The 14813-nt window shown below is 31.4% G+C and overlaps 1 protein-coding gene across 1 annotated transcript; it reads right to left on the bottom strand.

Annotated features, from left to right (window-relative positions):
- Positions 1–5254: 5254 nt before the first annotated feature.
- LOC139520137 (immediate early response 3-interacting protein 1-like) lies at positions 5255–10134 on the bottom strand. The gene is made up of 4 exons (XM_071312602.1): positions 10017–10134; positions 8410–8505; positions 7340–7763; positions 5255–7094 (listed from the first exon to the last, which is right to left on the bottom strand). Exons 1-3 carry the CDS (start codon positions 10105–10107, stop codon positions 7708–7710), a joined length of 243 nt encoding a protein of 80 aa, XP_071168703.1. The 5' UTR covers positions 10108–10134; the 3' UTR covers positions 5255–7094; positions 7340–7707.
- Between the last annotated feature and the right edge of the window lie 4679 nt (positions 10135–14813).

The following is a 14813-nucleotide window of genomic DNA, read 5'->3' as shown; positions in this document are numbered from 1 at the left end:
AAAGCGGGACAACTCCCAAAACGTAAGCCCACTTTCCTCCGATAACCGGATTTATTCTTCATAGGAATAAATCTTATTATGTCAAATTCTAAATTTTCTAAACCTGCCTAAACCCTAAAACTAAAGACTCAACGGAAATGCACAAGTTATTCTTTTTACATCCATTTTCAGTGTGTTCTACATAGTCCTTAACAAAATACAAATATAAGATTTTTTTTAAAACTGAGCACGCCTGTTAGAAAAATATCCAAAAAACTATCATTTTAAAAAGAATGTCTTTGTATGAATATAACGATTTGAAATTAACGTCTATAAGCATATAAAAAACTTTAATACTAAGTAAAAGAAATATGTTCTTAAAAATGTAAAAAGAATTTACTTTTCTTTTCACAATTTATTGAATAAGTGTAATATATTCCCAATTTATACGCATTAAATGTTGATATCGGAATAAGGCTGGTTATGATTGGCTAGTAACTTGTTCAAAAGTGTTAATCTTTGCTGCATTCCAATCAATTATGTTGATATATTTTTTGCAGAACTTCTTTGGTCTAGTTTTCTACATAAACGGGGAATTGGCGTTTACTTTGTAGAATAAACCACTCCAATTTAAAAAAAAACCCAGTTTCTCTGAAACTGAAATTACCAAGCTGCTTGATTTCTTGATGAAAACATATTTACTGCGTTTGGAAAATGTTTTTTTTTTTCAACAAACAAATGGCATTTCTAAGGGAGCCAACTGTGATCCTATTTTTGCCAACTATTTTTTTTCCATATGATGCTGACTTCATACAGGAGCTTTTTGGGGAAAATAAAAAGTAGCTAGCTTTATCCCTTAACTTTGTTATGCTATATATATATATATATGATGTTTTCTAACTTAACAGTTCATATTTTAGAAATTATGATGAACGCATCTATACTATCGAACTTGCAATAAAGCCTACACTAGATACATTTTTGTTTTCCTCACATAGTAACTGTCCTGACTGACACAATATTCAAGAGTGTAATTTCCTATCATAATTTTCTAGAAGGAAGCAAGCAATAAAACCAAGATTTCCAATTTGCGAAGTAATATTAAAACCTTTGAACATTTATTTGAGGCCATCACGAGTTGGTCGATTACTATGGAATATCTGATTCACAGATGAAATGGAAATGTTTTAATAGTCGCAATAACAATTCCGTCCTCGAATGTGACCTACCAAGGATTTGTATAGTAAGATTTGACTTACCAAAGCAAATTTATCACCAGAATTTTCATAAATGGTCAACACTAAGATGCATCACCTTGAACAGGATCTGCCTATACTTTTGGAGCACCTGAGATCAACTCATGTTTTTGTATCACCAGCCCAGTAGTCAACACTTCGGTATTAACATGAATATCAATAATGTGGTCATTTTTATAAATTTCCTGCTTTCAAAACTTTGAATTTTTCGTAAAACTAAGGATTTCCTTACCCCAGGCATAGATTACCTTAGCCGTATTTGGCACAACTTTTTTGAATTTAGGATCCTCAATGCTCTTCAACTTTGTACTTGTTTGGCTTTACAAATATTTTGATATGAGCGTCACTGATGAGTCTTATGTCGACGAAACGCGCGTCTGGCGTACTAAATTATAATCCTGGTACCTTTGATAACTATTTGGTAGGGGTCAAGTCTCTCAGCTTCTATGTGTGTAACATTTTAATGTTGTGTTTCTGTTGTGTCGTTGATCTCTTCTTATATTTAATGCGTTTCCCTCAGTTCTAGTTTGTAACCCGGAGCTTCGGTATACTACTGTTGCCTTTATTTAAGTTTTCTCTGTTGTGTTGTATATGCTGTGGTCTTTATGTCTTTTTCCACGGCCTTATACAGTTTTCTTTCGATTTTTGAACGTCCCTCTGGTTTCGTTTGCCTCTCTTTGATGAAAAGAATAAACTTGCAAAGCAATATGTTAAAATATTTTTTTACACAATACCCTGTAGCCTGCAATCGTGTGTATAATTAAATGGGAAGTAACTCGAAAAATTAAATGGAAATGTTGTCTTTTTTGGACAGTAATTCACTTTTGCTATATATCAAAATGTATTATTGTGAACTGATAATACAATTAACAGTGTCTTCGCAGAAGGGTGTCTATTAAGTGCAAAAACGAAATTGACATGAAAAGTAACAAAATCAACGGGAAAAAAACGAAAGAAAAGAAATAAGGTTCTATTGTTAATATTGGACTAAGCAAAATAAAATGACAGAATCAAAATGTTATATTAATATCTAACATCTATGTGAATGCATATTTTCCTCCGTTTCCTTCTAGTTTTTAGAGTTCTAAAAATCCATTTGAATAATGCTGATACAATTGTGTTTAAAGTCAATAGCTCAAACACATCAAACAAATTATAATCAACTGTCATATTCCTGACCTGGTTCTTGCATTTTTTCATGTAGAAAATGACGGATAAAGCCTGATTTTATAGCTAGCTAGACCTCTCACTTGTATGACAGTCGCATACTGGACCCCTTCCCCTTGACATAATAGGTAAAAATGTCAAAAATTGGGGTTCATCAGTCAATATTGTGTTCTAATCTTAACCAGTATAAAAAAAGCACCAATGGCAACACAAGAAAAACAACGAAGTGGCATATAGACAGTCTATAGACAATACTAACATTATTTTCTGAATGTTTTTGATCAAAATAACCTCCAACAGAAAAAAACAAGAACTTTTCTCTCAAACATATGCACTGTCGGTTATAGTTGAAAGAACTATTTGGAATATTTATACATTCATACTCCAAGACCACCATGTAATTCTTTTGTTGAAAAGTTGAAACGGAATATTATCAACAAGGTCTTAGTATCTCCTTTTTTATTTTTAGAAAAAGTACGAGACGTTTTTTTTTACCTTAACAAGGTTCGTGTTGAATTATGTTTAGATCCCCAGAATTGAAATGGCCAGAGGGCCTTCTAAATCAAGGTCCTGCAATGATAATTATGCCACTGTTGCGTCAATGGTAGTATCATTTTCAAAACATTCTTCATGAATTGTTACTTTTCTCCTAATGAGAATTTAGCACAAATATAACAGTATTTGATAGATTTCTTTGTCATTCATTGTCAGTAATTTGTTGATTTTATCCCTTATCTGTTTTCTCAAAGTGAAGTGAAAAATGCCACAGGTACATTCAAACTCATTTGTCGAAAATAAACTGACGAAGCCATGACAGAACAAGACCAAACGACGAACAACAGTATACACAAAACAACATTGAAAACTATGAAATGAGTACACGAACCCTATCAAAAACCTCGGACGATCATAGGTGCTCTAGAACGTGGAGCACCCAAAAAGTCTGGTTCAGTAGGTCACATTTGGATAAAAGGAGGACGGGATTGTGGTTACGGTTTGAACAAATCGGTCGTCAGCTGTGAAATGGATATTTAATAAAGGTCAACCAAATCTTCAAGCGTCCGTAACATTTTAGAAGAGATGATTCCAACACTTGGAACTGATGAGCAGCAACTATCAATCAAGGAAATCATAATAGGTAACACATACAGTGAAATATTGTATGAACTGTGAAATGTTTACCCCATATACAGACGCTACTGTAGTGTTGCTACACAGAAATGAAAAGTTAACAATAAGCATGTAGAAAACATGTGTGTTGTAGTTATGTCCTCATTCGACGCTCATTGTCAGTTTCCAGATGTAAGTCACGATATGAGGCAGACTAAACTGTATCTGATGTATCCTTTATTTAAAGTCTGATTGGGTAGGTACGTTCAACATAGCTACCAATTTACTTTGAATTATTTGATTAAAGAACATCGTCTTATTCTATATAGCGGAATGGTAAAGGTATAAATGCTAGCTTCTTTCATTTTTTTCCTCCTGAATGAAGTCAGAATCGGTAAGTTTCCATAGGAATGCCGATTGTTTGTTGAAAACAACTCTTCAAAACGTAACAATTTGCCGGTGAAATTGATAATAATTGAGAAAAAGATTTTGAGGAGCATTTGAAAGACCCACAGATCTAGTAAGGCAAATATATGGCTTATAATATCACAAACTGTACAGGAGGCCATCTTTATCCTAAACTGATTTAAGAACTTTTGCAATGAGTTGAAAACTTCAAAACATCTTTGAGGTCAAGAACAGCCACAGATGGACTTTCTATAAGCTTTGTATTCTGTCCAGTACAATGTATGTGTATACAGGTAAATTAACCGTCACATTAATGCAATATACTGTTTCAGTGTAAACATGAGGAATTGTTAATCTGTGCATTTACTGAACTATCAATATGCTAAAATGTTAGGAGCAACCAAATTATTATTGAAATGTTCTATTTTGTGATAAAGCATTCAATTATCTCTTTCAAAGTTAATAGATCATGACTCAGGGGACATGGGAAAAAATCGCCAAGAATATGAGATGTGCCAATCCTTATACAGCTGCATACCAAATATCATTGACTTACCACTAATGGTTCCCCTTCAACTGACCTAATCTCAAACAAATACATGTACATGTTTCAAAGTCAATAAACTACAACTGAGGGGCAGAACCTAATAATCTCAATGGAAACGAAATGTTCTAATGCTTACACATGTTTATACCAATGATTCCCCTTAAAATAACCTAATCACAGAGTAATACATGATAACTAAACAAGATTTTCAAAGTGAATAAACCATGACTGAGGGGACGAGGCAAAATAATATCCATGCATTACTAATATCATGGACCTACCACCAGTGGTTCCCCTAAATGTTTTGCCAGAAATGATAGGATTAAGTCTTGCTTTTTTTATTTTGTTTTAAGCAATTCTAAGTAGAATAAGTATAGATTATAACATGCCCTTTTCCATATTGGCCCTGGATACCAGGGCCAATATGGAAAAGACATGTTATAATCTTTTTATCACATATTTAATCCTGCAGAAAAGAGAAAAAAAGGTCAATTATAACAATTTAATGAAAGATAAAAGGTAAAATCTTAAACATTTTATCACAGACTTGTCGTTAAGGACGTAGTGATGTCACGTCATTTAGAATCAGGGCACAATATCAATATGCTCTTTTTTGCCCCGGGCAATTTTGAGGTTATTGCATATGCAAAACAAGACGTATTCGTAACAAATATGTGATAATAGGTTAAAAACAATAAATACCAAAAATACTGGTCAGTAAAACAGCCACATCAATCTAAAACACATTACTCTTCAGAAGAACAAAAACGACATACAAGCAAAGAAATAAATTGCATTTGGTCATTTAATGTGAAATATGTATTCAGAAATAAATGGGTTCTAACAAATTATTTTGTATAAGTAGGTTTATTTATAAAGTATTTATGGGATAAAATAAATACTTGTTCTGTGAATATCAACCATATGTTACAAATTCATTATAGCACTAAATGCATTAGATGATTTTAAATCATATAATGTATATATTCAATGAAAACATTTAGACACATGCTAAACACCAGATGCTTGTATAATCATGAGTATAAATTCTTATAAATAAAATAAAACCATCAGAAAAGGCAATTGATACTACATTTATATCTTTGACATATTCCCAATTTTCATTCTCAATTTTATTTTAAAATTGATTGACAAGATTAGATCATCATTATTTAGTAAGAACACTGGGTTTTTTTCACATTAAAATCATTCATGTATTTAGAAAAATCTATTATTACTACTTTTTAGTGCATTTTTCAATACTTCAAACTCCAATTTAGTACTTCAACAAAACAAAAACAAAAATATCAAATGAAAAAAAAATATTTTAATCAATATGAAATATAAAGTGAAATCAGCCTTAATCGACATTGGTCTTTTTTTAGATGCAGGATTTTCAGTTTCAAACTGTGTTATGTTACTTAAAGATATGTTATGTGTTTCCTTTTACTTGAGTCCAATTAAATTTGTGCATACCAGTTACAGATACTTTATTGTACATAAAATTACAAAAAAAAAGCATACCAATTTTTGTACAGTTTAGTAATCTAAATTTGAATTATTATGATTCCTGATTTCATTACACTCTTCTTCAATGTACACATTCTATATTTGCCAATGAACAAATTTTAATATACTTATAAGTAAAACAACATTTATAACATGTAAAAAATACATATACTAAACTAATCATAATAGATTATTTTTACATGGCAGCTTGAGATGTGTAAAACATATATCAGTCAGATTAAAATATAACCTCTCAGTGCTCCTGTTTTCTGTTGCAACGACATACAAAATGTATACAAGTACAAGTGGCATTATGAGAAAAATTGGCAATAAGATTAAGACATATTTTGAATACCTTTTTATTCCTTAATCCACATCTATATACATGTATACTTTTTATTTGTTTACTGGTAGGTCTATAAGAAAACATTTAGTTCTAAAGGCACTTTTGAAAGTCATAGCACGGAAAATAATTTTCAAAACACAGAAATAAAATTGATTTCTTTTGAAAATAAATGCATAAGAATTCATACAAATTTTAAACAATTTAGTTGACTCTTTAAAGCTAAAAAAAAACATACAAGCATATTTAGTAAAACTAAAAGAGGACAATGTTGGCTGATAAATAGCTCCAAGTTGAAGCTTGATAGTAAGCTAAACAGTACCATTTTCTTAAGCTGATGTCAGTTAAAGCTCTATAACAATATGAGTCATCCATACAAATGTATGTTGTCATATGTTTATCTTTTTCTTTTTTTTAAATGGCTTAATCTATTTAGAATATTACAATTGTAAATACATGTAGTGGAAAATTAAATGTTGAATACTTCATAATCAACCTTGTTTTTTTTTTTGGTCAAACTTTAAATTATATAATATAAACATAATAAGTTCAACAGTCTTGCCTAAACTGATCTATGCTATCCTCTGTGATCCAAACCTGCATAAGACTATTCTCAGGTGCTTTAGTTATAAAATGTATGATTATAGTGAATATGAATTCTACAAAATACCTGTGTAGGGCCATATTTAAAAGAATGTCTGTTTCCCCGCCCCCGGGTCTGCCCATTGTAAACAGACCAGGAAGGCAGGTTCTTTTTTTTTTTTTTTTTTTTTAACTGGATGTGATTGTCATAGCATGGTCACATGAATGGTTTGACTTGTCCAGTCCAGGCCACTTATCAGTTGTTTGTGCTCAATTTGAGTGTATTTATTTAGATTATCAATCCTTCTGCTTTCAAGCATTTTCCAAAAATGGAAACAAATTATTCTCAGGAAAAAAATAATTTCTATTTTTTTGTGGAAAATAATTTTTTGAACCGGGGTTTATTTTTGACCTGGGTGGGGGGGAGGGGAAACAAACATATTTTTAATTTTGGCCTAGAAGGGATTATTTTTAGCACTGTAATACAAGGTAAAACAATCAAAGAGAAATTAAGTTTTAAAAATTTGGCACTTTTTAAATAAATCATAATTGTTAACATTTTTTATGATACCATACACTCTTTTCCAAAATGCCATCTTGGCCTACTGCAATTTTCATACAATATATTTTTAAATATACACCAGTTCTTAATTTTCAAAAAAAGTAAATATTGTATTTACAATTAAAAAGTAATATTGCACTCGCATCACATCATTAAAATCTTGCCTGGCCATCCTTCCATACAAATTCACAGTCATCTTCTATAACATTTTTTTCATTTACTCTGTATCATATGTAAACTAGTGCTATCCTAATAATAACTTCAGTCCTATTACAACTACGTTGATTCCAATGAGAGGTACTGAAATAAAGACAGAAATATCAAAATAAATGTATACTAAATGAATGAAAATATTACACAGAACTATTCTTTATCTAAATTAAGTATAACATATAGTCTTATATCATATATATCAAAGACAAGATTTTTTGTTTCTGACTTTCCTCTCATATTTTACTCTTACTAGATTGGATTTTACCATGAATAGTCTATAGGAGTTTCACATGAGAAGAGTTAAGTATTTCACCCTACTGAAGCATAAAAAGGGACTGTTTACTCCCTTTTTATTAATAAATCAAATGGTTAAATACAAACAATTCTTCTTTTATTCTATAAAACTTGAATTCTAGATAAGTTTAATAATTTTTCTCAAACTAACCTAATAATACATGTATAGGGAAGGTGTTACATGTGAAAGAAGAGGAAGTTTGTATTATTCATGATACCTTTATTTTGGTAAACAAATATACATTTGTATATACAAATCTATGGGAAATCATATAAATTGTACTCCACAATATGGTAGCTATAGCCTCAGGCATTCAGCAGCATAGATGTGCAATTTCAGTTGGGATTTTTTAACGATTTTTTATTTATTAGTATATTTTTTCCACTTTATAGATTTCTAGCTGTAATCAGGACTTAACCCACTATTAATCAAACTTACTTCTCATAACTGTCCTTATAGATCTAATCAAATTTAATATCTGGGTTTTCATTCCAGGATCTTCACCAAAGCCTCTTTGATCTGTACCCCAACCAACTGAAAGAAAAACAAAATATCTACAATATTAAACACTAAATTGCAGAATAAGAATTTCTATTTTTTTATCAGATACATGTACATGCATGAAACATATCAATCAGCAGATTTTCCAGGATTTTGAAAAAGGGGGGTCCTCTAGTTAGTCATCATTGCAAAAAATATATATATGCATTTAATTATTTATCATAAAACTTTTTAGCACGATTTTTGTACTCAGGCTCAGGAATCAGCCAATAGGCCAGTTCCGGATACAGTTTTCAGACGAATTTGTCATGTGACTTCCACCACCACGTGACAAAAGTGTATGCATAGAAATTTCCAACACATGTTGAGCAAACGGGTGAAAAAGTTTTATCATATACTGCACAAAATATTTGGGAAATTAAAATCTAAAAGGATGGTCACACTCGCTTAGTCATACGGCAATCATGATTAAGTACTTCAGGGGTCGAATTTAAGCTTTTTTGTGTACTGGCCAGCCGGACCAGTGGACTAAAAATCTACTGGTCCGGCTCTGAATCTACTGGTCCTACAAAAATGACATGCATTTGACAAACACTTATATAAATGATAGATGTTTACTTTTATTTTCATGCTTTCTTTCAAGTTTGAATGATTTTTCTGCCTTTGATTCTGCAGGTGCTTTCCTCTCCTTTGTTCCTGTAGATTGTTTGTGCTATTTTTTGTATATCACTTTTTTTTTTTATTGTCCGGCAGTTGAACTCCTTCCAAAAACTGTTGTGAAGGACTCTCACCGAGATATTTATTAACTTCATCAATTTTAATAGTTAGTACCACCGTAATTGATCTCACAGGTAAATTGTTTTATAAACAAACTATCTGTTAAATGACGTCATAAAGGCGTGCGAAATTGAGGATCTTTTCCTGTGAAAGACATGATTCCAGAAATGACCTATCAATATACATGATATACTGGAATTGGTATTTCGAGCACAAGTTTTGTAATTTGACAATGTTTGAGTACTGAGAAATGTTTCTGTATTTTCGTTTCTTTTGCAACAGATTCAAGACTAAAAATATGCTTGAATTAAAAGAATAATTCATACAGACGTCGTTCCCTTCAACAGGTAACACCTGACGCATATTATTTACAAATGTACAAAATGTATACATGCAAATTTGTAATATCTTAATTTTCTGTTACTGCTTTGAAAAATCTCCCCAAACTTGAATTATTGAGTAAGAGTTCATAATCTATAAAGAAGGTAAAGAATAACTCAAACTTCTTTTCTGGAGAAGATCCCCATGGGTTTTACGACTCCCTAATATCAGGGTTACGGTTCATTAATGGTTTTGGTTAGGCTAGGGTTTGTACTATATAGGTTTTACGGATAGATATGAGCAAATTTGATTAAAACTCTTAACTGCTTACACAAACATACACTACATATATAAATATGTTGGTTTGAAACTCTAAAATTGATTATTGAGATAATTTTTGTTCCATTATAAATCTACAGCCATATTTAAATTCATAAGACACTTACTTTTAGCAAGAAAACGTTCTTCGTGTAAAATGCATACTGCATTTAAACACAATATAACAGCTTCGATTAAAGAGTATAGACCAAATGCCATTTCGAAGCTGTGTGTTGTTGGCAATTTTTTTATAAGCCCTTTCACGATAAATCCCGAGCATGCGCATAAACGCTTCCGGACGGCAACTTGTTTACACTAGATACCAACATGGCGACCCGGGAAAGTTTAAATAAGTTAAATATCAGTTCTTTAAAGATTCTTGCCGCGGAGCATAATATTGAAGTGGAAAAGAAGAAAAAGGAAAGGATAATTTCGGATATACTGACAGAACAAGTTCCTTCATCTACCTTAACACCGATTATCAAGCAGGCAGTCCTAGTAGGTGATGTGACGATTCCCAGTGAACAAAATGAAAACCTCCCGCCCTTCAATAGAGTGACTTACACCATCTGTGACCAAACCAAATTTCCAATAATCAAATTTGCAGATATTTATGATTTTATGGTAACAAGACCTACGTATTCAGGGACAACAACTCAAAATTTCAAGGGGCTTGACAAGGCAGTCAAACATTATGATGCTGGTGATATCCAAGAAGTAGGAATGGCACAGGTAATAAAACCCAGAATATTTAAGATAACAGACTTGAATTTGACAGGCACACTTAATTAAAATGATATATAGAGATAGCACTAGTTAATTAAATGAAAATAAAGACACCAAAAACATATAATAATTTATATGTATGCCCATGATCATTAAAAATCATAATTCAATAAGAAACTTAATTATAAAAAGCAAGGATTTGTATAGTTTCTAACTATACAAATCCTTGTAAAAAGTAATTATTATTTTTTTGTATTTATGGTCAGGAAAACTTGCATCATTTTTAAATGTGGTAGTTAATAATAAGAACATCATTCTGCAAAAAAAATAGCAAATGAAATATTAACAGCAATAAATTTTCCTTTATTTTAGACTATAAGATTTATACTTAGAAATTTTTGTGGTTGCCATTAAAAGCATCCAGATGAGTATTTTGGCAGAAAGTAACAGTTTAACACAAAACAATTATACTTTGTATATATTTTCAATTGTATAGACAAACATCACTTTTTAAAAGAAAATTAATTATATTTTTGAAGAAAGAAAATACTGTTAATAAACAAATAATTTATTCAAAACTTAAATCTTTCTTTGTGATTTCAGATCAATGAACAGACAATTTATATCAGAGCAATGTGTCAAGCATCCATGAAGAAACAAAGATACCAGGTGTATATATGCACTTTGAAAACAGATAGTGGGGATTTTATGGTGCAATATGGATACTGTCAGTGTCCTATAGGGTAACTATTAGTAAAAAGTATTATAATATTTTAAAATAAAAAGATTTTTCTTAAAATAATTCAACCATTGATTAATTTGTGGTTTATATTCTGAATAAATCAAAGTTAACCCTTGTTCCACTAACAATTTCTTTTAAAAGTGGGCTGCCTTATATTTTAAAAGATCTAGGTGTAAAGGTTTACAAACTTAATGCTTAGGTGAAGAAAAAATCATTTGGGTTCTGATTTTCATTGAATTTTGCCCTACCTCATATTTTCTTTATTAGTGCTGTGGAGAAAACTAATTTTAAATCAGATACCACAATTTACCTTAAACACTGTCATTGTAATTTTCTTCTTAAATCTTACATCATTTAGACATCAAGATTTAACCCCTACATTTATAATTAAAAAATAATAGACTAATGAAAATTAGTACAGTAGAAATCTATGCTCCATTTATTTGTTATATAATTTGTAACTAAAATGTTTATTTTTATCAACAATATATCTTCTTATATTATTTTTTGTCAAATTATATCACTAGTGATTATTTTTATTTTACCTATTCTCAAACGTTCTAGTGACTTCATGTTATTTTATAAAATATTACCTGAATCCGAACCTAGCGAAATGATTCCGGATCAAAATTTTCGTTCCTCATACTTTACAACATTACTAGAATACACCCGCGAAATCGCGGGCATATACAGCTTGTGAACTGTTGGAGGATGATTTTTTGTAAAAGATATTATGTATGGAGAATTTCATAAAAGGTATCAAAAGCCCTCTCCCTTTTTTCCAAAGTCCGATATTTGTTTCCTTTCTGTTAAATTCAAATATTTTCGTGTTTCTGGCCTCAGACCACAATTAGTCTTCTCCTTTGCTACAATGCTTCTTTTGGTAAAAGTCAAATCAAATTAAAAATTTGCACCGTTTCAAACATGAAATAAATGTAACTGCTTATATATAGACCATTATTAGTCTAATAAAATATGCTTCTAGGACAATCCATCAGTGCCTTTTCATTTGAGATTCTTATTAACATACCAATGGTAGGATATGAATCATGTATAAATGACTAAGACTGACTTAGGCTAATTTGAGGGATGGTCGGAGGGGTCCTGATCCCGAAAACCCGGGCTTAAAATCATGAAATCCCGAGATGCAGAATTTAAAGAAATTCATATCCCGAAATCCCGAAATCGAAAAATATATTCCCGGATTCCGTAAGGATTAATTCCCAAATCCCGAGCTTAAAAACACCCGATCCCGACGCCCCGAAAAAGGTCCTGCCTCCCTCTAATCTGTACCTTACTTTCATTTTTGCCAAATAACTATTTTCCCTTTCAAACATAAATTTTTATGCCCCATTTATGGGCATTATGTTTTCTAGTCTGTGCATCCGTGCGTGCGTTCGTTTGGTCGTCCGTCCGTCCGTCCGTCTGACCCGCTTCAGGTTAAAGTTTTTGGTCGAGGTAGTTTTAGATGAAGTTGAGCATGTTTTACTTATTAATATATATGCAAGTGGTATGACCACTTAAAAAGTAAACATTTCAAAGAAAACAGTAGATAGTAAACGTTAACATTTCAAAGAACAGTAGACAAAATACAGAATACAGAGAGTCTCTATATATTGAAGAAGTATAATCGTAGTTTACATGTAGATAAACGGGAAAAATAGTTGTCCTCTATTAAAGGAGGTATAATAATAGTTGTGATTCTTGCGATCTAAACACCATGATATTGAGAACGCTCTGATTGGCTTATTTTTTTTTCTTCATTTTTGTTATCTATCATACGATTGGTTGTATTTGTGCATGTTTCAAACCGGAAGTCTTATCTATGACTAAAATTCAGTCTGATGACGGAATCATATCCGGACTCCTTTTTTTGTCGTTTTTCTCCCAAAATAACTCAATCTGAATATAATAACTTTCTTTAACTATACTGATTTTCTACCAAACTTAGACAGAAGCTTGTTTATGATCATAAGAAAGTATCCAGAAGTAAATTTTGTAAAAATAAAATTCCATTTTTTCCGTATTTTACTTATAAATGGACTTAGTTTTTCTGCGAGGAAACATTACATTCACTCTGTGGTTAAAGTTTTTAAAATTTTAATAACTTTCATAAACTATCCTTGATTTGTACCAAACTTGGACAGAAGCTTGTTTATGATCATAAGATAGTATCAAGAAGAAAATTTTGTAAAAATAAATTTCCGCTTTTCCTTATTTTACTTATATTGAAGTTATAAATGGACTTAGTTTTTTTGCCAGAAACAAAACATTCACTCTGTGGTTTAAGTTTTTAAAAGTTTTATAATGTTCTTGAACTATCCTGGATTTCTACCAAACTTAGACAATAGCTTGTTTCTGATCATAAGATATTATTCAGAAGTAAATTTTGTAAAAATTTTGTATTTTACTTATAAATGGACTTAGTTTTTCTTCCAGTTAACATTACATAGTCTCTGCAGTTAAAGTTTATAAAACATTTATTAGATTCATAAACTATCCTATTTTTTACCAAACTTGGAAGCTTCTTTCAATCAAAAGACAGTATCGAGAGGGAAATTTTAATTGATGTTTTTCCTCGTTTTTGTTGAGTCTGCGATTAACAGCAAAAGTAGGCGAGCAGTGGCGGATCCAGGGGGGGGGGGGGTTCCGGGGGTGCACACCCCCCTTTATTTTTGCCGATCAATGCATTTGTATCGGGACATATGTTTTGCACCCCCCCCCCTTTGCCCTGGGTGCCCTGGGTTAGCACCCCCCCTTTCGAAAATTCCTGCATCCGCCCCTGGCGAGACACTGGGTTCCGTGGAACCCTTACAAATTTTCTTATTTTAAGTTAATTCTATAAATTTTTGCACCATACATTTATTTTATTGAACACACAAATCTTACGTTCACGTTAAAAATTGCATGTCCGGCGTAACATTTCAAATTAAATAAAACTAGAACACACCCGCGAAATCGCGGGCATTCAGAGCGGAGTTAGAAGTATGTAAAGTGTTGTTAGAAGTTTTATACCTCCTCCTTCATTTCCAAAATTCCCAATTTTTGGTTTTCTATCAATTTCAATATGAACATACATTTATTATGTTATGAACATTTAAGTAAGGAGCCTGTAGTTCAGTGGTTGTCGTTTGTTTGTGTGTTACATATTTGTTTTTCGTTCCGTTTTAATGAATGGAGAATTTCAGAAAAGGTATCAAAAGTTCACATGAATAATTTTAGCGCTTATTACTATATAAATAAAGTGTATTTACTTTCAATTCTTAGTTTAGTAATCGATCCATGGTTGTCAATTGACATAGTATACAGACCCTCTCCATTTAATAAACTCTGGACAGAATTAAAATACACTTTATTCGTACTATTCGTTTGTTCAAAGTATACAGAAAAACGCAAACCGGAAGTATAATCTGACTTAAAATTTCGTCCAATGACGGGACAATATCCGGATGCCTTT

Source organism: Mytilus edulis, chromosome 4, assembly GCF_963676685.1.
Source record: "Mytilus edulis chromosome 4, xbMytEdul2.2, whole genome shotgun sequence".
NCBI classification, from domain to species: Eukaryota; Metazoa; Mollusca; class Bivalvia; order Mytilida; family Mytilidae; genus Mytilus; species Mytilus edulis.
Note: the sequence above shows the minus strand (reverse complement) of the source record. Positions and strands in the feature narration are given on the sequence as shown.